The 27650-nt window shown below is 45.8% G+C and overlaps 1 protein-coding gene across 4 annotated transcripts in view; it reads left to right on the top strand.

Moving 5' to 3' along the window:
* Positions 1-27202, top strand: part of sipa1l2 (signal induced proliferation associated 1 like 2) — a 76309-nt gene extending 49107 nt beyond the window's left edge. For 2 of the 4 annotated variants that reach the window (XM_068567462.1, XM_068567463.1), the window contains exons 10-21: positions 5373-5627; positions 8578-8724; positions 10063-10166; positions 10247-10335; positions 11312-11685; positions 13816-14073; positions 17004-17142; positions 20174-20393; positions 21737-21868; positions 24166-24283; positions 24897-24975; positions 25421-27202. In XM_068567462.1, the coding sequence (XP_068423563.1) occupies positions 5373-5627; positions 8578-8724; positions 10063-10166; positions 10247-10335; positions 11312-11685; positions 13816-14073; positions 17004-17142; positions 20174-20393; positions 21737-21868; positions 24166-24283; positions 24897-24975; positions 25421-25567 (2062 nt within the window). In that variant the 3' untranslated portion in view covers positions 25568-27202. The remainder of the gene's footprint in view (positions 1-5372; positions 5628-8577; positions 8725-10062; positions 10167-10246; positions 10336-11311; positions 11686-13815; positions 14074-17003; positions 17143-20173; positions 20394-21736; positions 21869-24165; positions 24284-24896; positions 24976-25420) is intronic. The other 2 variants (XM_068567465.1, XM_068567464.1) reach the window with 2 other exon arrangements.
* Positions 27203-27650: the final 448 nt, after the last annotated feature.

Here is a 27650-nt window from a genome sequence, read left to right as displayed (position 1 = left end):
CTCTTTGTGTTGATGTGGCTTTGTTGCAGGAGAAAGCTCCAGCAGAGCTGTAGAGTCACGCAGACACGGACGGTCAGCGTTTCTCCCTAATGATAATGAGAGGAGCATTTTGATTAATGGCTCAACTCTCGCCCTCATTGTCTGACAGCTCGCATTTTGCAGATTGCTTTTTTTTCCCTAAACTCGGCCCAATCTTCCACTCAGCAATTCGGATGGTAATGTTTGGCTTTTCAGGGACACACACACGCAGCGAGACTCCATTGCTCCCATCATAAAGGGGAGAGGCATAATTCAAATTATCTGTTGTCACGAGGACGAGATGGATGTCTGTGGAAAATGCTCCTTCTGAAAGCACACCTGCTTGTTTTGTCTGCGAGAGAAAGACAGTGAAATTATATCCACCACTCGTTCACACTCATATTTTTTGACATCTTTGTTTTGGTTGTGCTTCGGGCTGACAGATTTGTGTACCACAAAATGTTTTTTCCTACTTAGTGGCAGATGACCACAGCAAATTGACAGTGAGAGAGACGATCGTTACCATTTTCTGTTTGCAATGTTACAGGTAATGCTAACACTGTTTGCTAAAAAGTCAAATTCAATACGTATTAAACAATCACAGTGCACATTTGCTGTGTGCGTCTGTGTTCACCCTGTGCATTTCTATACAGTGTGTTGGTGAAGCCTTTTGATAAATGGTTGGCGAATGAAGGACTTAGATGACATCTTTTTTATAGAAGTTTAAGTGTAAATGCATGTATATATTTGTCAATGTGTCAAAGACTGCATACTCGGCATGCGTTTAGCTGCGTTTCAGTTTTAAGTTCTCGCATGGCGTAACAGTGGAGTAACATATTTGCTCCCCCAGATGGTGGTCGAAAATGCCCCGTCTGGGAATCCAAAACAGCAGCCTCTCTGGCAGAACCGCCATCTAATCCTCTTACGACGAGCTGTGATGATACATGATGATACAATCATAATCGCAGTTCAGGGAAGCTGAAAGCAAACAAAACAAACCTCTTCTTGTGTGTCAACCAAAGCGTGTCCGGCTCCGTGGAGATGCGGTTACACGATGGAGGATTCTGGAAAGGAACTTTTTGGACTTGGTGTGTGCGCCAGTGGGAGGCGTCTTGGTTTCAATGAAACGACTGAAAACTGCAACGGCTCTTTCAGACAGCCCAAAATACACCGTATGCATTATATCATGTTGCATGTCCATAATGGGTGGGGCGATGCATAATTCAGTGAGTTTGACCCATATATGGCAAAGCCGACAGATGCATCTGGGAGATTAGTATAGAAGACTTTACTGGTCCACCACCATCTTACTGAAACAGTTTCTCATCGTCGCCCCCCCGTGAGAGCCAAAAGACTCCGTCTCGAGTCCTGTGAATCCGACCCCCCCCCCCCAAGTCTCCAACAAATCTAGAGGTGAGAGGTCAGATGAAGAACCTCGAGAGCCCTCAACTCCTTTTGCTGCTGCGTCTTTCAGTTGCTAAAGTGTTGCAGTCAACAATAAGTACTCCAGTTTCTCCAGTATTATCTCATAGGAAAGGAATTCAGCCCCAGTCAGTCAGTCCCCTGTGGCCAGAGAGATGAGGGTTAGTCTTCACAACAATGGACCAGAGTCTCATGACCTCCAGACAATGCACCCTGGCTCCACACTGCTACCAAGGCGAGGAGAAATGTTTTCATAAGCACATGTTCCGGCCCGGAGACGTGCGTACTCCCCTTCGCCGTTTTTAAATTGTCCGAGTAATATTTCGTCGTCTTTATTTCGTGGTTCCTCCAGATTCCGTGAGGGGAAATGAATATTGAGAATATTTCAGAAAAAAGGAACGTTAGTTTAGCGTTGTGAAGCTGTTCATGCCCTAAACGAGTTTCGCATGCTCAGCCTGAAGCCAGCGGAGATATGGCTCTAATATTAGCCGTACCTCGGACTGTATTTATTTACACTGGAGGAAGGATGTGGTTTTAGCCCAGCGCAATACTAGAGGCTTTTCCATCATCACTCTGAAAGGCATTAAACAAGTTCAACATGTTAGCCTTGGATCAAACTCATGAGAAAAAGATGAGAAAGATTAGCTCTTTGAAACAGGAATGCAATGTACAGAACATGTTTTGGGATATGGTCATCAGAGATCGAAGAGTAAACAAGAGCATCAGTACAAGGCGGGCTCAAAGTGGATGATCGGTTCAAGATACACAAACGGTAACAGAAACTAAAAATATAGCATCTGTATATGCCATTCATATCTTTTCTTGGAACATATTGTACATTTAAGGTTTTAAAATGAGTAACCCGCATATAAGTGCGTCCAACCTGCACCAGCCGCCTGTTCATAATGAGTATTGGCTGTGACATTCAGATAGCCACTTGTGACCTTTCCTTTTGAAGTGTTGTCAGATTTGTCATCACGGATTTTCATCTAGACTGACGTTAAGCCGGATTTCTCACTTCCCATGCCGACACCCGGGAAAAGAGAGCACCACTAAACCAAAACTCAAAGAGCCTGCATCACAAATTGCTCGTCTTAATCCCTGCACATTCTTCACAGGAGGTGTGCTCTCCTTTAGATCACGTTGCAGAGAAATCAGTTAAAGAGCTTCTTTTTTTTTGCCTCTACCTTTTTTTTCCTCTCTTTTTTGCAATCCTATGCACTTTTCCACACACCTTAATTAATAAACCTCCTGACAAGGTTCTGCAAAGGCTGTAGGTCACAGCCTCTGTGGGTCTTCGCTGTGACATGGACTTTGATTGTGGAAATGGATTAGCGCGTCCCTTAGTCGCCGGCCATGTCATTAGAGTGACAGCACTCTAACTAAGGTCTTAGGTCCCGATGTCACACTGATCTATTGTAATTCCTTGAGAGCCAATGGCTGAAAGAGCTGATTGTTCGCCACAAACTGGCCACAACCTTTTTTTAAATGTATTTTTCATTTCTCATGGGCATTGGCCGATTGTGTTAAGCCAGGCATGCAGTAGCTGTTTTTTGAGTGGACTGGAAGTTTGTTTTTTATTTTGTAGATGTTTTCTTTTTCTCCAAGCTCATGTAGGTCATTGTGGTATAATTTATGGCTCGTGCACATTTAGTTGGAGGAGTACAGCGGTACTTGCTGGAATCAAGAGGAAGCAGGCAATAGTCTTCCTCCTCTCCTTAAAGCTGGATGTGTCTCCTCCAGCTGTGGTTGAAATGTTGACCAAACACCCGTTTCCTGCTCTTTCTCCACGATTTATACACTGAGTCAGAGTCCCCCCCTCCACCCTTTTATACATTACAAACAAGTAGCCATTCCATATACATCGGGCCATTTCTCACCTCGAGCTAAGCTTGTCGAGGTGCTGGGAGAGAATATTAGGATCATAAGTGATATTTACCTCGTCAGTTCTTTCTCCTTCTGGAGCAGAGAGCAGAGCAGGAGACGACGGCCGAGACCTTTCCTGTTGACAAGCTGTTGGCTAGCTTTAGCCTGTTTTCGAGAGTAATGATTCATGGCAGCCTGGCATGATCTCTCTCACACACACACACACACACACACACACACACACACACACACACACATACACATACACATACACACGCACAGACACAGTTAATCAAGGTATTGAGCGGGTTAGGAGCCCTGTTTAGAAAAACAATTAACCAACAGTCAAGATCTAACAATCTTTTTTGGATTATTTGTATTTTGACATTAACTAAAAGAGATCTACGGATTCACATCAAAGTAAATGAGTAGTGATTCAATCGCCGTTCTCTACAGCAGCTTCACCCAAGACAAATTCCTTATTTCTTACAGACTGGTGCCACTCATTACTCTCGCTGTCCCACATATCAACCTAGTGATGCGTGCTACGTACATGCAATAAATAATGTAAACTATGGAGGGTGTGGAGCAGGCTACACCACTGGCGTTCCTCTTCCATCATGGATGAGGCCAGCTCGCCGGTGACACTGACCAAATGTGGGAAACATGTTGGACGAGGAGGAAGCAAAAACAAGATCTTCTAGTTAGAGCTCCTAACATCCATGAGTCCAGTGGGAGGCCAGCTGTAAACAGCCCCAGCCACCCATGGCCCAGTTTGATGAAAAGGGTCTCTGAGAGGGATTACTTGCCCCCTCCACCGCAGCCTTTGCAATCAACCTAGCCCACCCTCCTCAAGGTCCGCTCTGTGTACATGTGAGACCACAGCAAAGCATACACAGCTTTCCATCCCCCCCAGTGGGTCCTGAAAAAAAAAAAGGACTTTGGAGGGGGAAGGCCATTGTAATCATTAGGGTCATGCTTGATATGCATTTGGAGAGCTAGCAGAGCACCCGGGCTGTTTAACCCTGACCAACCACCCTGTAAACCTCCTCGTCCTTCCAAACATACACACCAAGCCTCTGCCCAGCCCCGAAGATTAATGTTGCATGAAATGGCATCACGGGCCGTGTCGATCGCAGAGATCTTCAGTGTTGTAAGCAGTAATGGGATAGAGATGCAGATGGAAGGAGGAGAAAGCCTCCTGTGTAGAGCTACTCAGGGGAAACCTATATCTGATTAAGTGGCAAGTGGAGATTTTCATCTCTATAAAAAAAGAAAGGCAAAGTGTTTTCTGTGCATCTCTACTCCAATTTGCCCACAAGCCCTCTGTGTGTGTGTGTGTGTGTGTGTGTGTGTGTGTGTGTGTGTGTGTGTGTGTGTGTGTGTGTGTGTGCGTGTGCGCGTGCGCGTCATTGGCTCACACTCATGCAATTGGACACACTATATTTAGACGTATGCCTCTGGCTAAATATTTCTGACAGCATTAGTGTGTTTTGGTGTAGTCATGGTAATGGATGAATGGCTCCCCTCCCCCCGCCTGGTTCACAGAGGACGTCAGGGTCAGTTGTGTTGTACAGTGAAGAACTGCAGCAGCTGAAATTCAAGACGTCTGGTAACATAACAGCGAACTGTGATGAAATTTAATGGCTGAAAGCGGTAATAAGACATGTATTTTGACGACTACTACAGTAATTATTGTAACATTGTAATGTGGATTTACTGTCTAATGTGCAATCATCATAATGGCTGATTACTCATTTAAGCTTTTAAATCATTCTTATGATTCATTACATCATCAATAATTAATTGAGATGTATGGGCACGGCAGAAGTAATAATTGTGTAAAACAATACAATTTAAATCTAAGTACCATATCGTCCCATTACATTGGAGAGAAGGGAGATATCTATTCAACACTTTTTTTTCAAAATAATGCAACTCGCACCAAAACAAGCTATACAGATAAATATCACGAAGAGAAAAAAAATATGTTTCACATTGTTGTGCTAATCTGTCCCTTTTTTACCATCTTCTTCGTTTCCTCCCACATCCTCCTTCCCGCTCAGGGGCTGCTCCGAGCTCTACCGCATACCCATGGTGGAGTACAAGGTCGACAGCGAGGGTACACCCTGCGAGTACAAGACTCCCTTCAGGAGAAACACCACCTGGCATCGGGTGCCCACGGCTGCTGGACCGCCGCTGTCCCGGGGCTCGCCCACGCAGGGCCCTGAACGCCTGCAGTGCCAGCAGATCCTCCAGCAGCACCAGGCGGCCATCCCACGGAGCACCTCCTTTGATCGGAAGTTGCCAGATGGGTCCAGGTAGAGCTAGACTATGAACGACTATTCATTTACGGAGGGAAAGGGGTTTTGTTCACTGCTTTGTTTTACACACAATAAAGGAGCACTGCAGGAGCTTAACTATGTTCATCATCTGCCTGTAGAAGAACACGCGTCTCTTGGGTTAATGCATGATCATTTTTGTAACCTTTATTTTCCATAAAAAAGGATTTTGACCTCTAGCTAACAATCTTAACTTTCATCAGTACACATCTTATTCGGCGGAAGGTTTTTGAAGCATATGAGCGTGACGCTGATACCAAGTCAAATGAAAGTGAAAGTTTCCTGAGAAAAATATCACATCAAGATCAAGTTACAGCACCATTATAAACAGTGTTGTGCAATAAATGTCACTAAATTATCCTTTAAGGGCACTTTTGAAAGTCAAGCTTTCTCCTCAAGGTTTTTCAGAGCTCTAGAAAGAGCGACGCTTTCGATCAAACATCGTGATGCTCAAAGGACCCGATCCTTTGAGATGAAATCTTTGAACTCCGAGCCTTTCTCGTTGGGAGAGGAGCCGGTTATTGTCTTCAGCTATTTGCATACATATAAATGGAGCATTTTAGTCCAATGAATTCATGGCTTCGCTTTCATCTCCCTTCAGATGATAAGGCCACACGCAGACTTTGTTCCTTTCCTAGACGGTGTCTCTTTTGGACATCTCCATTGAGCCATGTAAAGCAGTGATTTGTTCATCCTAATGAAACCCCTACAGTCATGATAACCTTTCCAGTGTGTCACACCGACCCCCCCCCCCCCTTGGTGTTGCCTGTTCTGACTATACCGGGATAATGGCCGCCTTCGCTGCCTAATCAGAGTCCCTGGCAGCGGGGGCACTCTATTCTCCCTCGCTTCTTTCCCGCTCTCCCTCTTTCCACACCCCCTCCTACTCTCCGCTCCCTCCTTCTTCCTGCACCCTGCTGAGGAGGAGGTGATGAGGACACTGACACAGCTCTGCTCATCTCATCCAATTACGGCTGAAACAAAGAGAGTGCTTTTGTCTGGACCACGATATGTAGTACCGCAGGGGGGGAGGGGTTGGAGATGTAGACAGAAGGTATGAAGACGGGAGGGGAATATTGTTCAGTCTAATATTCTAGAAAAATAAATCGACATATAGAATCATTTATATATTCTTTTAGTTTTTTAGGATTTAAATCCGTATTCTAAAACGGACTAAACGTGATGATCATTTGGTTTCCCTATTGTTGCATTGATAAATTAATGGATAAACAGTTGGTGAGCTATATGGTTGAACTTGATAGCTTGATAATGGAGAACAGTTGGAAACATCTCTTTTACTACTAGTGGTAGTAGAATGAATGCAAACTTGACCAAACTGACCTAAACGTTAACAATTGAAGTGCATGAAAACATTGTCACGTGACAAAAAAGGGTTGGGAACCCCTGGTCTCTAGATCACATTGTGATGGCTCCGATGTAAAGCATCATCCCATCCGAACATTTAGCTAAATCCACACATGGCACTATAAAATATGACACCTAGCATGCAAAAAGACTATAGACCGACCGCTAATCCTTAAGTGTTATTGCAGAGAAAAAAAACGTCCGTGCCTCCTCATCCCTCACCCCCCAAGACAACTTTATATTATGTGTAGAGAGGAAGAAGAGGAGGAGAAGAAAGAGCAGCTGCTGCTGTTTCACATTAAAGCTCCTGGACCCGTCTGAGGGAGGAAATGTAACGATCTGGCCAAAGCATTTGATGATGTGTGCCGCAACTGAGTTACTGACATTTTGGTGAGTTTCCCAAAGGAAAACTGTGCAGAAAGGGAAGGAATTTGTCGCCTTCTTGATGTAGTGTTTTGAATTATGAGATCCTACTGGTTTTTTTTTTTAAAGGATTGTCATGTTCATAATTCCAATCTCTGCTCCTGCCTTTACGCTTGTAAATATTTACAATTTTGTCCGCTTCATTCCGACCCAGTCCAAAACTCATTACATATACAGATACGGGAGACAAAAGGAGATGAAAGTGGATGCAGTTCGACCTGGCCGGAGACTTAATGTGAAAGCCATGCCGCCGATGTTATTGCAGTCTTATTTCCGCTGGGTCATTTTAGCTACTTTGGTGTGTTGGTTAAACGGAAGGCCTGGAGGCAGCAGACATAGCTCGAATCCAGTGTTTATTTTTCACTCTTGACTCTCATCCGCAAGTTTCTCCGCACCAGGCGAGAGTAAGCAAAGAACCCTCTAGTCTCAAGATATTAAGTCTGAGCCTTTTGCAGGGTGGTAGATTTTTAGAATGGGTTGAGCAGAAATCTCAAGGCTCCTCTCACATCCAAAAGTTGCTTCTGCCTTCTTACTCTACGCGCGCACACACACACACACACACACACACACACACACACACACACACACACACACAGACACAGGGCTGCACCATCTGGATCGCTCACTGAGGCGTACGACCATAACTAATCCCTGTTGCTGTTTGTCTTTGGAGAACAAGACACCCTCTACCTCACTGACAGCGCTCACGTTTTCTTCGGGATCGTCCGCAAGGGACCGTTCGCTGGATGGAAACCTTTTAATAAAGTCATTAACGCGGGACAGTTGGGGAAAGACGTTTTTTCCAGTTGTGGAGATGCCGATCTAATTTGGTCACGGAATATAAAAAGATTTCTATGAGTAATATGCAAATTCCACTGCGTCAAAAGAATTCACTGCTTGTCTTCGTATGTCATCGTGAGTTGATCGTCCTTGTTTTTTTTGCACTGTTTAAACAAAACAAGCAATTAGAAAATAGTGAAAATTTACCACGCTAATTCCCCAAAACCTTTCAGACATTTTATGAGCAATTTTAAAGAATTAGTTGCAGCCTAAAATCATATTCCTATGAGACTCCTATACAGCCCAGCTATTGAACATCTGTGACAGTGAGTTTTACACTTTTGTCCCTCTGTTTCTTCAGGACAATGCAGGATATGGAGAACCCGCAGATCACCTCATGTAACAAGGGAGACCAGCACTACCGCAGCTCCCCCAGTAACCAGTCCTCCTCCAGTGATCCAGGACCCTGTGGCAGCAGCACCTGGTCCCAGCAGCCTGGTTACGATGGGTACGGGTCCAGAGCGGTGTTACTTTTTTTTTTTTTTTTCACAAATGGACTCAAAGCCCCTCCAGGAATATGCACTCTCGCAGTGATGAATGCAGCCACAATCAGTCACAGGCAGCACTATTTCTGAGAACTAGCAATTTTTGCAAAATGGCAGCAATTTATCCACACGAAATGACCAAATCATCAGCCCACTTTTGGTCGCTCGTCACTCTTTTCTTTTTGCAGGAAGTGATGTAACAGTATCACATATAGAAGCTTAAATAAGGGACGGTGATGGAGCTTTATGGATGAGATAACTTTTTATTTAGCATGTATTATTCTAGCTTCCATTCATTCAACACAAAGCCTTACTTTCATAATTGGATACAGAAGAACATAAAGCTACCTCAAACATAAAAGACTACTTTTGGATCAAGCCGTTCTATTTTGTAGCCATTAAAAATCCAAGCCAAGTTTTGAGCTTGTCGTCCTTATTTTGTTCAGAAGGATGATCACTTAACTGTGATAGAAGTGATTATAAAGAAATCTTTCTTGTCTGCAGTCTAACTTACTGGAGCTGAAGTGCCACTTTCTGAAACTGCTCTGTAATTTTGAAAAAATCCATTGAAGAGACATCTTTTGGAAAAGAAAAAAAAGAAAATCATAAAGCAGGAGGAAGAGGCTTTAGCTTCTGTCAACATGAAACCATGAAAGGCCACCCCAATTTCTAGTTCATGTGCTTTCTCCCCTTAACAGCCCAGCAAACTGTCGATCTCTTTTTCAATATTAAGTTATTTCTTTCCTGCTCTTGATCATATATTGGTATGCAGGGTTGCAGACTGCGGAGGCGTAACATCTGTCATGGTTACAGACCATGACAAGAGGCTTAGCTGCACACTGCTGCCTTTCTGTCAGAGGCCTCAAAAGTGCACTGAACTCTCAGGGACCAGTGTGGCCTGTCAGAGCTGCCGTGCAGAAACAGACGTGTTGACGAGTTGATTGATCTCCGAGGTAGAGCCTTGGCTAAAGATTACGAGACGCCGCGGCCTCTGTTCATCTGTTGTAACCTTTATTAGCTCCTCGAGGTTGAATTAAGACCCACATTGAAGCATGTGCTGCTCTCCCTTTTGTCAGGAGCAAGAAAGTGCCTGGCATGCCAAGTCGAATGAAAGGAGGTCTCTCGTCAGCATTGTCTGGCAGCGTCTTTATACTATTACAAGCTCAAGTGAATCGACCTTAAATGATCTTGAGCTAATTGCTCTAAATCTTTTAGAGCCCCTCTCTGACTAGAATGCCGAGTTCACTCGATAGACAGAAAATGATTCATAGCCCCCATTTCCCTCCTCCGTCTTTGTCCAGGTGTCCCTCCCCAATCCTCCATGAGCGGGCAGGTGACATCCAGGGTTGTGACGGAGAGATCCACAGGGAGCGGGAGCCCACCCTGGAGAGGACCAGATCTGCAGGTGAGTCTGACGGGTGGTTCACGTCGTCTAGTCGCATCTGGTGCTTCGTCACACTGAGCTTTTTTCTTCTCTGTCAACAGAGGCCAAATGGCACATCCCCTCCACCAAGATCCTGAACCCGCTGAAGCAAAGAGAAGGAGGGAAAGACTCCCCCAACAAGCTGTCCAGGGTAAATGTCTGACCTTCTTTGATTTCGGTCCGACTGAAGCCGCCCACATGATATCTAGTGGAGGTGTTTAGAAATTCTCAGACAAGTCGTTTGGAGGGCCACAGTGTTTAAAAGCAGCACAGTATGTGTGCTATTGTTTGCAGTAGATGCCAAACTCTGCACCTGGCCTGCTTCCTCCACATGGATGTTTGAATCGGGGTGAGGTCAGATTGCCCTTGTTTATGCACTCGCAGCAACCTCAATTGGGGTATTCAACCTCATGTCGACCCCCTCTAGCCACCATTTGCACTTATCGTTTCCCCTTCATCAGCATGCTAACGGGCGTCTCATCTCATCACCGTTTCTGGTTGTCTCACATTTCTAGGACATATTTTCCTAGAAGGTTGAATATATTAAGTGCTCGAGCCTCTCATTTTCTCTTTTCTCTGTATTCTCCTCTCGTTCATCATCCCTCCTTCTGCCTTTTCTTTCTCCTTGGTTGCTGGAGGCTGCAGCATACAATACAGCTCACAACATCATTCAGTGCTTTCAGAGAGTTTTGCGTTAACTCAGGCCAGGATACAGATTCAAACCATTCCCTTGGCAAGCACGAAACCGGTTTTGTTTTTTCAAATCAGAGTGGCTGTTTCTGATGCGATGTGAGTTAGGCTGCTTTCATGATTTAGCAGAGAAAATGATCTCTCACAAAAGTACCTGAATTTGAGAGGTCACGAACAAAGGACGTGACATTCAGATTATTTTCAGTTTGTATTCCTCCCTGTATCTTGCCCGACAGTATCATGGGTCTCAAGAAACTAAGCAGTGGGCTCGGTCAGGGACACGTGTGATGTAGCATGATGGGTGAACCCATCCCCTTCAGGTGCGCTGAGCACGTTAGAGCAACCGTGAAAACTATCTGCAGCTGCTGTTTGACCTTGTCTGATTTACTGTAGTTCTTTCTTCCTTTTAACCCTCTTGCTCTCTCTTGTTCTTCCAGACAGGCGATAAAAACTCCAGCCACTCAAGTAGCAACACTCTCTCCAGCAACGCCTCCAGCAACAGCGACGATAAGCACTTTGGCTCCGGAGACCTGATGGACCCGGAGATGCTGGGCCTCACGTACATCAAAGGGGCGTCAACAGACAGCGGCATCGATACTAACCCCTGCGTGGCTCCTGGGGCCCGGGTGCTGCTGCAGGGCCGGATGGGGGAGCAGGGACACCCCTGGGTGTCGGAGCACCACGAAGACGGGGCATCAGAAGAGGATCACGGGAAACTGTACCTGCCACCGGGCTACGCCTCCGCCGTTATGTCTAGCCATGGGACGGAAGGAAGCATCGGTGACCTGAGCGAGATCTCATCCCACTCCAGGTACAGTGTAGAGTCAGCATGTGCTGTTTTCTCTCACTATTTCCCCCTGAAAGGCAGTAGTATTTGAAATTGTTGTCGGTGCAGGTATATGCTGGTTTATGTTTGGGGTCGGTCAAGACGGAGATGTGTGACTTGTTGTAGGTAACCCACAGAGGATTGAAGCTGTTCTGAAAGCTCAGCACTTTACTGGGACACTTTCTGTGTTTGTTTTCTCTTTGCATATGTCACCACACTCAAAATCCAGCTCATGTCATACATGACTGTGATGTTCCTTCTTCTCTTTGGGCAATTGGTTCATTCTGTTGCGGCTTAAGTCAATCGTGTTGTTGGCTCATTGATTCGCCCGCTGAGAAGAATTTTAGCCTTTTTCATGGTATATGTCTCTGAGCACACTCCCTCTGTGTTCGAACACGTGGATGTACATTCACACTTGAACCATCCACCAGCAATCAGTTCATCCCATTGTCTGTCCTATTACACACACACAGAGGCCTGCACAAAAGGACGGTCGCTGGTTGTTAGCTGACCTTTTCACCCAACCATGCTCCCTCATTCCTGACCCACTGCCTGACTTATCCAGCTGTGCTGCAGCCGGTGGGTGGGGCTCCTGTCAGGCCAAAGCAACATGGGGGGGCTTCATCACACCGTTGTCCAAGTCATTCTCCCCAGACAGGGGGCCATCTGGAAAAGAGGAGGGTTGTCAGACAGGGTCTGCCTCTCTGAAAATGAATGGGTATCTATTTGTTTATGCCTTTCTGAATTATGTTCACACAATCTGGTGAGATCATTGACCTGTTTGGGAGACGTCACCGCTGTCCGCTCCAGGACATCAATCAGAGATGAGTAAAGAGCTCATGCCATCACCTTGACTACTCCGATGCTTCCCACCTTTGATGAAATGGTCTTTGACACCCGAGAGTCATCTGAACAAACAGTGAAGCAGCAGGAGCACAGTTTGCAGGGTGTGGCCCAGATGGTCATGAATATGGAAACAAGAGTGTGTGGTGCCTCCAGCTTAAGCCCACTCTGATGTCTTAGGGTGTTTTTAGAGGAATGTTTTGTGTTTGCTTAAAATTTCCAACAAACAACAAGACGTGAACTAAAACCTGATTTCTTTGTGGACCTTTATCTAAATCAGGGTCCAGTTGAGCAGCTAACGAATCAATTCTAATCGGGCAGTTTCCATAAAACACAAAATGTTTAGGAAACCACAGAAGATATGTTCTCGGTAACGTGTTAAAATTGCAATGGATGCAGCATAAGCAATGCAATTTTAAAAAGAGCAAAGACGGGCAGAGTGCTCTGTGCTGATGCATGGCTCGTTTTCTCATCGCTGTCTAATGTGATTCACTCATCCTGCATAAATCTACCGGTACTTGGCAGAGAATGTAGTTCAAGGATAGGGATTCAAGTAAATCTAAACCTTGAACAATAATCATAAAGAAAGACACGGTACATCGTAGCCTTGTTCAAATCAAATGGATTTAGTGATGTGTTGTACATAAAATCCACAAACAAGTTTTAGAAACTGTCACTGAAATGTCACTTAAATATTAAAAAAGAAATGTATGCTAGATTTAGTCAGTTCACCCAAATCACTAAAATAAGTAAATATTTTCACTAACCTGATGATCTCTAGCCTTCTAACAGTCATTTCTATCATACTTTGAGAATCAGAAATCAACAGAAAGAATAGGGAAAAATATCTCAAAACCTGAAACTTGCTAGAAACCACCGGGAGTCGGAGGGAAAAGTCTCTTTCTGACTCCAATGCAGTGACCTTATAATCTGGTTTGTCAGCTGAACATTTAAAGGACAAAGTTCAGCGGGAGTATGCACACGATAGACTGGATGTGAGTCATTCGGCATTGTAGGTCAGAGGTGAACCAGCTTGACTCTGCTCTGTGTGGAGGAGATGACGACACCCTGTCTGAGCCGACAGAAGAGCATTCAAATATTTTGATTTCAAAATCATTCTGTTATTTCTCAACATCTGTGCCAGGTGACTTGCTAGTAGCCATTCTCATTATTTCATTGTCAATGTTTGTTCATGCGTTCACATTTTCATTTTGATCACTTTTGAGTTACATTATGCTTTTTTTTTTTTTTTTTTTTTTGCTGTTTGGTCAGTGGCTCACACCACTCTGGCAGTCCCCTGGCCCGCGGTGCCAGATACTGTATGTCCGCTGACTCCTCCAAGGTGTACACCATCCCCCAGACCAGCAGCTCAGTGCCGGGGCCAGAGCTGGAGCTGGAGCCCAGCTCAGAGGCCTGTGGACAGACACGCCCACAGCCTGGTTGCACACTCCCAGGGGGAATGAAGACAACTGATGATGATGATGATGATGCCCACAGCACTGAGGGACCGCCCAACATTTCAGAGTGTGGGTGAGTGTGTGTGTGTGTGTGTGTGTGTGTGTGAGAGAGAGAGAGAGAGAAAAAACAAGAGGAAGCATATTGGAGATCAAGAACACAGCAAATATGCTTGTTCACCCACATCAACAAAAGTTTGTAGTTTCCTGCCGACTCTCGTAAAGTGCAACAGCGGCTCTCAAAGCCAAGCTAGACGCATTTTTTAATCACACTAACTGGCCTTGTCAGCACTGTTTCTCTCATTGTGGAGCTGTTTACTCCTGTTGCACGAGAGTCAGAACCACTCCAACACAAGTGCCTCTTCCACCCCCAGTTGGCCCACCCAGTGTGCACAAACTGGCCTTGATTGAAGCCGACAGCCACAAAATAAATAAGCTCAATGAAGCCGTGGACATAATACACTTGGCACATGTCACTTGCGGTTATTGATTGTTCCCGTGAAGCCGCGTCCCCGTGGACTGCCGGGCCGAGCCGCTACCAGATCAGCATCTCTGCTGGGAGCCGAGCAATGATCCGCACACAGCAACACACTGCTGTCACACATGCAGCCCCAAGGACACACCCGCCACAGAGTAGCCTCAGAAATACCAGCAAGGGGAGAGGGATCTATGCAGCCGCTCCGCCAGGTTGAGAACATACACTGCCCTCAGACTTCATATGAGCAGTGACGGCTGACTGTATCTGTCTGGCGATTAAATGGTTTCCAGTAGAGAACAGAGAAGCATTAAAGGTGAACTTGAAACACAGCTGTGATGGTGTGTGTGTGTGTGTGTGTTTGCTTGTTTGAAGGTTTTTTGCGTGCGGGCTGTGGGCATTGTAGGAGAGTGTGAGATTTGCCCTGGAAGAAACCCCCTGCTCTAGCTCCCAAGTAATTAAATTTAGGCTGTGAAATTTGCCACTTAAGGACTACGTGATTGATCGCACGCAGCGAAGTCATCTCCTGCCGACTTATGAAAAAGCTCCGTAATTCACTTACCCTCCCCATTGTTTGTTTATATATTCCTCCAGTTTTATTTCATCTTACGTAACAGCGCCTCGTGATGAATGGCCTAATATTACTCACAGATATTGTTCTAACGTAATGAAGTTTCTCTTCCTTCTCCCGGAAAAAAAAGTTTTCTCATTTGCTCTAACCCTGTATGTAATGCACGATGCTGCTAACCCTGGGCTGTTTCTCTTTCTCTTGCTTCTGCTTCTTGTTCCAGAGGAGCGGAGAGCTTGTTAGCGTTCCTCCTCACAATGCTGTCTGAGCGTTCAAGGTACACAGTTAGTCAAAGTCCACCCCCGTGGCCCAGTCTGCTCCCCTGCACACACCTCCCCAGCCCCCCCCACCCTTTGTCCCAGACCTGCGAGTGGAGAACGGCCAACTGTGCATCAGTGGCTGTGACGTTCCTGCTGTGTCTTTTGCAGAATCCTACTGCTGTGTAACAGCCTACACTGCTTCCTGCTGTTTTTATCAGCCGCGATGGTGATAGAGAAAGGGTGTGACATGCAGAAGCAACCCAGCTCCTTTATGCTTCGTCCTGTCTGGTGGAGCTGTGGAACAGTGAGTGGCATTGTGGCATGAATGCCTTGACGGCAGCAGAGGAAGTTACCACAACATCAAGTTGCACTCATAAAAATCTGTTTCCATCAGCCTTTATTGCACTTTTCTCTTTTCGATATGCCAGCTTTATCACCTCAGCCAAGCCAGAAAACATTTCATCGTTGGTATTGTCTTTTTTTATTATTTTTTCTTTTTCAAATTTCTAGCAAGAAAAGGTGTCTTCATGACAGGTGGATGAAAATGTACCTTTCTTTTACACCCATACTTAGGACCTGCTGGGCACAAAAAAATTGTTTTTCACATTGTCTGCGTGACGCAGTCGCTGTGGCACAGTAGAATAACCTTTAATTGCAAAGGTCAGGGCTTGAGCGGTGCTCAATTTGTTGTTACATGATCGAACCATGATTACGGGATGATTGGAACAAGGGCTACGTCAAGATACAGAGGGACAAGATGGGGGTGCCTCCTCACAGTTTTAGCCCACTAATCGTCAGCACTACTTGCACTTCTCTTTTCTGTACGCAGCCTTCAGAATAGAGCGTTTTGTTTTGAGAGCTCATGGTCTGAATGAGTCTGGCACACATCATAGACATTTGCAATACCCGTTTATGTATTTAGCGCTCGGTTGCCATGGTGCCAAAAGCTTAAAACAGGGCAACGCTGAGCAATAGTGTCTCTAGGTAACCACTGCAGCCAGGCTGCCCGTCGTCTCGCCGTGCGGCGTGTCCCCCTGCGGCCATCCATCACCCTGCCAACAGCACTCAGTGTGCTGCTCACTTAAAGCAAAGGTCTCACAGCCACACAACTTCACCAGCCAGGTCAGTCACTTCCTCCCCTCACCGTATCCCAGCTTTAAACCCCCAGCACCTAAAAAAAATATCATCATCCTGTAAATGACAAACACCCCCCCACCAAAAAAAAAACATGCCACCTCTTGTGGGTCCTTGTCCAATCCTGTCGAACAGCTCTCATGTCCTCTGTTGTTGTGTGAACACTCCTCTAGAGTCTGTGTTTTGCACTTGTCTCTGGATGTACTTTCTGTCCAAAACCCTCTTTCTTTCCTTCCTTTCTACTCGTCACAGTGCTTGGCTGCGTTCTTCACACTGTCTTTAATCATTGCTTTGGCAGAGTGAGATGGGAGCGGGTGGGATTGGTAATGAACTCCTCTCTGGCTCTCCTCTCCAACCCCGTTACCCAACCTCGTTCACCTGACCAGCATGGAAGCACCTGTTGTTGGCATGCTAAGACAGTCCCACCTAAACCCTTTGTGTGATACTGACATTATTTTCTAAATAGCAGGACCCAAGCTGCGATGGCCCACGGCCTCCCTTGCAGGATGAGGCTTTCATGACCCTTCTGATGAGCTCTGCTCCTCTGTGCCCTCTGTTTGGGTCTACAGGCAGCTGTATGCACAGGAGGCGGCCTGCCAGCTCCAGGCCACTGAGCAGGATGGGAAATCACTGCAGAGACTCTCGAAAGAAGAATACCTAAAAATGATGCTGCCCAACAGCCCTCCAGGAGAAGACAGGAGTCGGAAGGTGAGGTCACTGTGGCTGATTGGCTAATTAACCTCTGAATCACACGATAATTGTGGTGCTGACAACTAAAACCTGTTAAAACTGTGACGTGATGATGACATGACTTTTTTTATTTAGTGTTGCAATCAACTGCAAACCTTGAAGCTATAACTAACAGGCGCAGTACCGACAAGAACCAGAATTGGGTTCTTTTGCTGGAAACACGGCTGTTCCCAGCAAAAGAGTCCTTCAGTCTCCATTGACAGGCACCGAGTGTGGAAAATACATTCATAACGGGGCCTGGGTTTGTTCAGTCAGGATGTCATGGATTAAAGGCAGAGAGTGCATCGATGTTTGATGTTCTCGGGTCCTGCAGACTCTATTAATTGCATCTTCCGTCCCCCATCCATTATCTACCCGGAAGGTACCCTGGAGACATACAAATGAGTTATTTTTGGATGCCGCTCAATTGTACTATAAATGCACGTCATCCCTGCAGAAGGCAAGCATGTCCTCTGGCGCAGGCGGGCCTCGTCCCTCACGAAGCAGCTTGGTGCAATGATCAGATGGTTTCTCGTGTTTGACAGTGTTGCCATTTACTAGCCTGTTTTAACATGTACAAAATAGGAACATCAAAACAATTAATGTTTGATATTTGTGGCATTAATTATATTTATTATTTATTTATTATATTCGTGTATTGCTGCTACAGTCGGCCTGTGCTTACAGATAGTATATAAACGGTGATGCTTACAAGAAAACCATGCAGCATCAATGCCAAAAAATAGATGCTGGTGTATCGGGCCTGTGTTGTGATTTTCTCTTTATTTGATTCTGTGTTCTCCATAGAGAGAGAAAACACAGCTTGCAGAACAAAGGTCCACATGCTGTTTGTGGATTCGAAGCGCAGTATAGTCCTGTACTCTCACTCTCGGTTCTGTTTCAGAGGGATAATAAAATGTGGGAAAGAGCTGAAGAGAGATGCGTAAAAGCTGAGCTCAAATCTAGACATTCCAACCATAAACACATCTGATCCCAATAAAGAAATACTTTTATTCTCTTGGGACGGCATGTTTTCAATCATCAGCTGGAGCGTCAAAGACTCAGAATACAGTCGTGACCATGTTGGCCTTCATGGTTGATTTATATCAAATTACAGTCTGACTTGTTCAATCACCTAAAGGTTAATTTGTGTGTCACTTCCAGTAGTGAGTCTTTGTGTTAGTGAGCAGGTGTGGAGAGATTTTATTTGCCGCTGAGACGCCCTTCCACAGACAGGCCCACTATTGTGTGTCTGACGTAAAGGAAAGGCCGCTCACAGCTTATTCTCCCACAGCGTTCCTCTTTTGAACCTCCTGTGGGAAAGCAAAAAGCATCTGAATAGGTGGTTGTCCAACACATCCTCCCAAGTGGCACGTCAAACGGGTTCAATGCTGGTTCTTGTCTTTGTTCAGTGAGAGCGGCGAGGAGGAAAGTCCGGGCAATCAGGAGAGATGTGGATGTGTAACTGCTGCCACAAGAACGCAAACACTTTTCAGCTCAAAGCAGGGTGTGGACTGTTGCCAGCTGACGTGGATTTAGACACGCCAAAATAGTCAATCTTGTAGGTTTGATTAATACGATATCTTGTGTGTAATGCGCACAGCAGGTTCCATTAACCGGTGCCAAGATGTGTTCAGAGAGCCCGGTTTGATGCCGTGCTTGTAATATATAGATGGCTTCTGAAAAAACATTAAGCCCTATTGCGAATGGTTTCATTTGCCGTGACTCCATTTATTGGAGCTCTAAATCTGTGCTATTTCTGCTTTCTGTGAGAGAGCAGCAAATCCTGTTTTAAAGTTGTTTTTGATAAGGGACAACCTTATGGGGTCTAATCTTGTCGAATTGGGTGGGAAAACTTGGGAGTAAAAGACAACCTTGTAAAGTTAAAACCTGCGAGATGTTCTGTGGCGGCAGTATGCATGCACGCTGCTTTGAATTCCAGTGTATATCTCCGCTTAAAAGACCTACTTGATGTTTGTTAAATTGTCACGGTGGGATTTGTGGGGGATGCGTCTTTGAAATGGAGATGGCTGGGTGTTGGCTTGCGGGTATACAAGTCTAGCGTTGGTTACAGCTGCAGCCGAAGGCAGACAGTTACCCATTTGGCCAATTGCCTCACATATCATTTGTGGCTACTTTTGATGTCACTCCTGCAATATTTATGTAGGCTAAAAGGGACAATGATAGATTGGATTGGCCATTGTGGGTTTTGTGTGTTTAAACAGGAGATCCTCTGTCAAAATTCTGGCCACAGTCATGAAACTCAATTACCCCTGCAGTGGTATTCTGTGCAAATCTTCTCAGCACAGATGACGTCCCTTCTGAACGATGCAGCTTTTCAAACCCTCGCAGCCTTTGTGATTGTTCACTGTGACCCTTCACTTCCTTTCGACCTCTGCGTTGCCCTTTCATATGTCTTTGCAATACGAGTCCTATTCTACAGGAGTTCCACTGCGCTTTATATATTTGTGTCGACAATCTCTGGATAATAGTTTAATGTTGGAGTTTCGTTTCGGGAAAATTGCTGTATTTTTTTTAACCTGCTGTATTTCCTATAAATGCAGCCATATGCACTCACTACCCCATAGGACTCAAAACTATGTACATCGTGGACAGTATAAAGTGCTGACTATGGTATCCTTTGCGTTTTCTCTATCCATCTGGTATTGTGGCACTTACTCTTGTCTGTCTACTGTAGTTTCTCACGTTAAGCTCACTGACTATTGGCCGCCTCAGCGCAGTGACCTCTGTCACCACCTCCAGAAGCCCTGTCCTCTCTTTTTCCCCCACTCTGCCAGACACTCTCCAGCTGTGCTCAATCCATCTGCATTTTCCTGAGAGCAAAGACTGTAATTGATTCCTGACACTGTTCCCCGATGCTCCCTCTTTTACCCTCCCAGCTGCCCGCTCATGTAAACCTGCTGTGCCCGGGAAAGGCAAAGCACAGGGTGAGTGGGGCGGGGGAGGGAGGCTGTGACTCTCTCTTGACAAATTGTTCTCCTTCCCTCAGGTGTCAGCAGTGGGCAGCTTGTCGCCGAGACGCTCCCTGTACCGGACGCTATCAGACGAGAGTGTGTGCAGTAACCGCAAGGGCTCGTCCTACGCCAGCTCGCACAGCTCCATGCTGGACCAAGCCATGCCCAACGATATCCTATTCAGCACCACCCAACCTTACCACAGCACGCTGCCTCCTCGCATCATCCACAACCAGGGAGCATCCAACCTAAGGAGTGAGTACAGGAATATGTACAGTTAGCTTCACCAAGGATACTGCGGCGAAAACAAGCGGCTCTAAATTAGAGACAGCTGAAGTAGACTTTCTCTGCACGTTGCTCTTGGATTATCATTCCTCCTCTCTACAAGCCAGGATGTAGATACTTGTTTGAAGAGCCACTTGTTTCCTACCAATATTATTAGCACTACTGGTACACACTCCAGCAACACTCCTTAATATAGCCACTAATTGGAACTGGGCGAGGCGGCGTGCAACTTGCATTGGGTCGTGCCGCTCCGTCTGCATTAAGCAGACACCTGTCACTGCTGGCGAGTGTTCACCCTCTGCCATCCTCACAGCACCCACTGAATATGTTTTAGCAATGAGAGGTGTGTCCTGCCTGCGCCGCTGCAGGTCTGTGACATGAACGTGCCATCAGGAATCTCACAATGTCTGTCATGCATTGTGTTTCATTCACTCGTGACTCCCTGCCTGCCTCCCCTTCTCTGTCCCTCCTGTCTCATTTCCATACCACTCCTCACCCGTCTCCGGCTGCCGTCGCTGGATAGAAAATGGCTTTTGGAAAGACGTTTCTCTCTTAGGCCTCTTCTGGCTGTCAACCTGATGGATTCTTGATTGTTTTGAAGGGTAGTTGAGAACACAGGCGCTCTCTTTCCCTCACTGAAACAGACCAATTTGGTAAACAGTGAATCACTCAAGCTCCAAGACGCTGTGTAAATTGAAAGGAGAGTGTCGGCATCACCTCAAGCTCTCTGTCTCTGCCTCTCTCTCTGTCTCTCTCTCTGTCTCCTCTCAACTTCTCCACTCATGCTTTTCTAAATGCCTTTCTGCAGAATGGGAGCTTGCTTATTGCGTTCCCCCGTCTTTCAAGGCTGACGGGGAGAAAGGGGCGAGACAGATGGGAGGGACAAGAGATATTGATTGAAACATGAAGACATTCACTTAGACTAGTCATTTATCGGCCCTCAGGCAGCGCCTCGCGAGTGCTATGCAGAGAAGGTGGTTTAACGTCAGCCCACCATGCTGTCACATAAATGCTAAACTTTTCATCCCTGAGTTAACGTGTTAGCAATGTTCTGGAGGATTCGTTCTTACGGTGCAGCTAGATTAGAGTTGGACTCAGCACGGTGTTGTGATGGGCAGGGCAGCAGTCGGTAAATACCATCCCTTTGAGCAACGGCGGCCCTTGTTGACCCCCTGCCTTCCTCTTCTGCGTGTCTCTGTTCCTCTCCCAACCCCTCTTGTCTGCTCTGACGCAAACTGAATGGCGACTCGGAGATTAGCGCTAAGCTCAGGCCAGGCCTGGACACTGATCAGAGTGCCTGCCTGTCTCTGCAGATGAGTTTTGGTTCTCTGACGGCTTCTTGGCGGACAGGTCCAAGTTCAGCGACCCGGGCCTCATGCCCCTCCCAGACGCTGCCACGGGCCTGGACTGGTCTCACCTGGTTGACGCAGCACGGGCCTTCGAAGGTAACCAGCCTGGCTGAAGCTGCTGGCACCTTGTGTCACCTCCTCCTGGCTGCCCAGCGTGTGTGTATGTGTGCGTTTTGTGTGTCTGCAAGTGCTAGCTGGCTTGCATGTGTAGGTTTGTGTGCGCGCTTTGTGTTTGTGTTTCTTCCAGCGTCTCCCAAGGTGCTGTGAGAGGTGACTTACGGGGGGTCTTTTTCGCTCTTTGCACCTCAGCCCTGAGCCTCTTTGCGATTCCCAGCGAGTAGCTTGAAAAGAATAAGCCATCATTTGTCAGCGTTGACATGGAGCCAATTTTCACACCATAAAGCCAGCAAGTGGCCACTCAGGGAGAGTTCTTACAGTGACGCCCCCATCTACTGTTGATAGTTAGGGGGTAAATTCACCTCCTCTCGTGGCCTTTGGTCCATTAAATCTGAATATGCTCTGCAAGATGTATTTTTTTCTTCAACAAAATGATGACAGACATCTCGTCTTTCCCAAAGCAGCTGATTCTCTCCTTTAGAAATGGAAATCTTCATTTTTAGATGGTTTCTTACGAATGAGGCTGCTTAAGAGGATTTGTGGCTTTTGTGGACTCTGGAACAAGTGCTTTAGGAATCGAGTGCTGGGATAAATTGATGAGTGCTTACAGTATGTTGTCTTTCTCGACGACATGAGCGATATGTTCCTGTCAACTAAAATCTGTCTTTTCACACTATTTTCATGTAATTAGCATTGGCTGGTCTCAGCCCCACCTCATGATCAGCATCATCGCTTCTGCTCATTAATTTTTTTCCTGCTTTCCAGTACTTTTGAGACCACTCATGCCAGTGTATTTTCCATTCATCACAGAAACGCTCACACGCCATGAGTATGTTTTAAACTTGAACTCTGCCTGACCCCGAGACCAGCGAGCGGGCAAAATGGCATGTGACCATACATTTGTCATAATTAATGAACGCTCCCTGGAGTTTCCTCTTCGATAGGGTTCTTGCTGCACCGCCCGCAGCACATCATTTAACAAGAGTGGAATCAGTGGAGATGATGCAGAGTCTGACTGGCAGCTTGGAGGCAGTTGTCACGGCAGCCCGGCGGGCCCAGAGAAGCGCTGTGTAAACTAAAGCCTTGTTGCCGAGCAGAAAGTGACTCCAAGCTGCCGTTGTTGTGTTTACTCAGCTCTGTTTCGAGCCAGGGCAGAGAGAGGTTGCCTGCAATGTACAGCATGTATGGCACTCGTAACCGCGGTCATGTGGATCCTGAGAGGCTGCTCCATATTTAGTTGCGTCAGCTCGCAGCATCCGCAAAACCACTGCGCTCTCCTGACTTTGAAAAGCAGAAGCAGATGGAATAAAAATGTTTATTTCAAACAACAAAAGGCTTTTTGGTCTAATCACTGAACGCTCTCTTTCTCAGCCAATGGATATGTTTTTAATATTCCCTCAAAAAGAAGTAACGCACATCGATTGTCATGTTTTCTCTTCAGTGTAATCTGTATTTGTTTGATTTTCTGCCGTTTGTCCAGTAAATCTGGACACCAGGTCTCGCAGAAATGACAACCTGCTTTGCCGCTATCCACAAAGTCTTTAATCTTTCTAATGCAGCCATCGCATATGAGAAAAATGTTCATTCATATGTAAATTAAAGCTTGGTCTCCCTTTCCTACCTCGTCTGAACAACCAACTCCCAGGCTCAATCAGCCTTTGTCTTGGAGTGGATTAGCTTTAATTTGGGGGGCTAAATTAATGGAAGAGTATGCTTAATCTTTTCTATGAATATGCTGATCCTCCTATCTTTAGTCTCAGACCAAGGGCTTGAGAGAGAGAGAGTGGTTTCTAAAGAAAAGAGCATTACGCCTCAAAACTGAGCATTCCCCAAGCAGTACATGCCAAGTTTGGGTTTTCCATGGGGCTTTGAGTGAGCTTAAGGGCCTGATATGGTAAAACAAGCATGACTGGTGCCTCACAGCTCTCTGGGATCCAGCCCGTTATGAGCCAAACAGCTGTCAAGAGGAAGCTCAGAGGGGCGAGGGCACCGGAGCAACACCCGAGGGACTGACTTTATCCTAGAAATGCTCTGTTTCCCACCTTGTTCCTTATTGCCTGCATACAGATCTCTCTGTATGGGACTGCCTTCCAGTACCGCACATTCATACGAAGCGTGAATGAATTGCCCCATCCTGTCAGGAGTGTGTGCATGCCAGTGTGTTGCTCTGCTCAATTTTAGTTGCATGTTGACACCATGAGATGGCTGACCACATTTCCTGTTCTGGATGTGAAGGAGCATATTATGACCTGTTGCGTCACCTGTTCTGTCTCCAGACCAGCGTGTGGCGTCTTTCTGCACCATGACGGACATGCAGCGGGCGGAGGCGCTACACATCTCAAGGGAGCTGACCAGACGGGTGGTGGAGGCGGAGGGAGCAGCACTGGAAGCAGAGTAGGCCACACCGACGAACACAATCGCACACAAGCACCAACCCTCACATAGCAAGCAAATGATTGACGCACGGCAGGGCAGTCAAGTTTCTCCATGTGATGGATTGGTGTACTCTAATACCGCCAACAGGAGCAATACTCCGGATCTCAACAATGAGGAGTGTGGTGTCTTTTTTTTTAAGAAACACAAACTCAAGAGCAAAAATGTCAGGAGTGGAACAAACACTGTGCTGGCATGCCCGGATACCGTCTGTGAGTGTTCTCTTCAAAGACAAGGGGCATGTCATTAGCTAACTTGTTATTATGTGGGGTCACAGTTCATGTTCACCCAAATCGGCTTAAGATAGCCTGACAAACATCCTCTTTGAAAGTACATTAAAGCTCAAGTCTAACTACTGTGCCGCTTGTAATAAAATTTGGATTACGTTTTATGTATTTAATCATGCTGTACGAAAAGTCTGAGGCTCTGGTGCTTCCTTGTCCACTTAGACTTTAGCCCCGATCTAGCTAGCTGTCCATTATTACCTCTTACATAGTGTGAGAAGTGCCCAGTTTATGTAATAAATTAGTCTTTCATGAGTCTTAACAGCGTCCTTCCTTGTGTCCCCCTACAGCGGTGCACCCTCCACACTTACTGGCAAAGTCAACCAGTTGGAGGTGATCCTCAGGCAGTTGCAGCACGACCTCAGAAAGGTGAGTCCACGTGTAGCAAACGCTTCCCGGATCCTGTTGCAGTTACCTTTTCGCTGTCCTTCTACCAAGTCGGCAAACAATGCATGTCTGTGTCACACAGATCGGGAGAATAGACGTTGAGTAATGTCTGCCCCGCGGTCTGTGTAATACAAACTCGTCCACTTAATTCAATATCCTGCTTCCTTCCCTCATTGTGTTACGGCCCAACATATCCCCACCTCAACTAATGTGCTTAAAATGAAGAGAGGAAGTGCACTTCTATCAGAACGGAGCAAAGGCGGCTTTTCCATGTTAATGCCTCCCGTTTACATTGTGCTAATGATAGACGGATGTTCTTGTAATAGCGGGGCTTTTATCAACCTCTTTTGTATCCATTTATTTTTTGCTCATGCCCCGGTGTTGATTGTGTGTGTGTGTGTGTGTGTGTGTGTGTGTGTGTGTTCAGGAGAAAGAGGATAAGGCGATGTTGCAGGAGGAAGTGCAACACCTGAGACAGGACAACATGCGACTGCAGGAGGAGAGCCTCACGGCGTCGGCTCAGCTCAGGAAGTTCACAGAGTGGTTCTTTCACTCCATTGACAAGAAACCCTGAGAAATAAAGAAGGCCTTCACTCCTCCCGGGCACCCAGTCAACTCCCATGTAAGACTCCCACGTGATCCCCAGGAAACAAACTATAAAACAAACCATTACCAGCCCATAGCGTCATCAAAAAAAAAAAAAAAAAGGCCCTTCTTAGGAGACTCTAGTGCAGCCCTGAGGGGAGACTTGGAAACCCTGATCTGGACCGTAGTTTTGAGACTTTCCTCTGTCAGAAGTGCAAGGCTGTTTTTGACGTTAACAGTTACTTCATCCTGGTTTAAAGAGACTCATGGGAAACCTCCTCATCTCCTGCACTGGAGAGGAGTTAGGAATGCCAACCACCGGGGGCCCCGCCCGACGCCCTGGGATCTTCTTACAGTAGTGGAATGTAAAGCTCATTTACTGTAGTTAACATATAATCTACCTACGTATGTCACGTCAGTCCACTGTACTGTAGACTCAGCTGTACTGTTTCCTACTGCGCACACTGTCACACAGCTGTTTCTGTGCCGGCCTTCATGGACACAGGGAAGTAGAGCGGGTGAGGCGCGGAGGGGAGGAATGTACTGGACATAATGAAGTGGTACTTACTGTCTGCTTGCACCAAGAGGAATCCACATGTGGCGGTCTTTGAAATATACAGTCTGGGGGGGGAGGGAAATGAATGTAGCTCAACTGAGACCCTTTTTTCTGAATTTCTGGTTCCCAAAGTCCCAACAATTTCAAGGTTTGATGTTTTGGGGCATTTTTTTCTTTCAATGAATTCCACTTTTTCTTTACCTCAGTGTTGTAATGTGGGGTCACATGGCAGTAATCTTGATGTTTAAAGGTGCTTTCCCTACACACGTTCGTCAGTAGTTTCCATTCACTGTCACAATGTCCTAGCAATAATGAAGTGGTAGTTACAAAACTGTGTTTCTAAGAAGAAAAAAAAAAAGAAAAAGAAGTTAGCACAAACGTGAAGAGTTCCTGTCGAGCAGCAGTTCTACTGGACATGTATTTATAAAACAGGAAGAGACTGTGCCTGAAACTCTTGGTTGTAAATGGATTGTTTCTTTATGCTTTTAATTCTCTTTTATAAACACATGCCTTGTCTGTGGCTCACTGATATAAGTGTGTGTGTGTGTGTGTGTGTGTGTGTGTGTGTGTGTGTGTGTGTGTGTGTGTGTGTGTGTGTGTGTGTGTGTGTGTGTGTGTGTGTGTGTGTGTGTGTGTTCGTGTTCTTATGCAGTGGTTTCTAGAGCATTAGAGCAAGCGCCAGTGAACCACACTTACAATGCCAAATGTGTTTATTTCTGTACATATCTGCCACAGAAGTGTCTTGTATTTAACACTATTATTTAAGCTTATTTAACCTAAAGTTGTTTATTTAATTAAGTTTTATTTTTCTGCACAATGGAGAGATAAAGCTCTGTGTATGTTGTAAAGTGTGTAGCTTGCCAGAGCAAACAAAACTATATATTTAAATATATAAATGATGATTTTGGAGATTCCAACATTTGGATGCTGCTAGAATACAGTTTGCTGGTTTGTATGCTTTTAAAAATGTCTCTCTGCGTAAACTGTCTCATCCCTGGTGGGACACTGGTTGCTTTTTTTTAATTTTTGTTCTATTTTGGGTCTTGTTTTTTTAATAAATGTAGTTGTAAAAATAAGGGATTTTTGTGTTTTAATGTGTTTGTAGTTCTAGCACTCACAAGGGGGAACAGCTAGTCTAGCTCCAGCAAATGAACCATGTAAACCACAAAGTCTGGTTTTTACAAATGAGATATGACATCTATTTCTGAGCTAGATTAGTGAGCTAGATGTTACCTTTGCACAGAGTTAAACTTTCCAGTATTGTTGCTAAGCTGAGCTACTTGTTTGCTTGAGCTGTGCACTTTTGATACAGACTCGAGGGTGGCGTCAAACCTCTCATTGAACTCTCGGTAAGCCCGTTTCCCATGTAAAACTTAATATAACACAACACATGTCTATATGTACAATGGCATTGTGGCCACAGGAGCTTCATCCCAGCTCCTCACTGGCTTTGAAGTGATCATATTCTCACGCTTTTAATGGATAAGATCCACAGTCCTCACACAGAAATGCAGTC

This window comes from Clinocottus analis, unplaced genomic scaffold, assembly GCF_023055335.1.
Source record: "Clinocottus analis isolate CAN_PGR_092001 unplaced genomic scaffold, fCliAna1.0.p SCAF_8, whole genome shotgun sequence".
Lineage (NCBI taxonomy): Eukaryota > Metazoa > Chordata > Actinopteri > Perciformes > Cottidae > Clinocottus > Clinocottus analis.
Note: the sequence above shows the minus strand (reverse complement) of the source record. Positions and strands in the feature narration are given on the sequence as shown.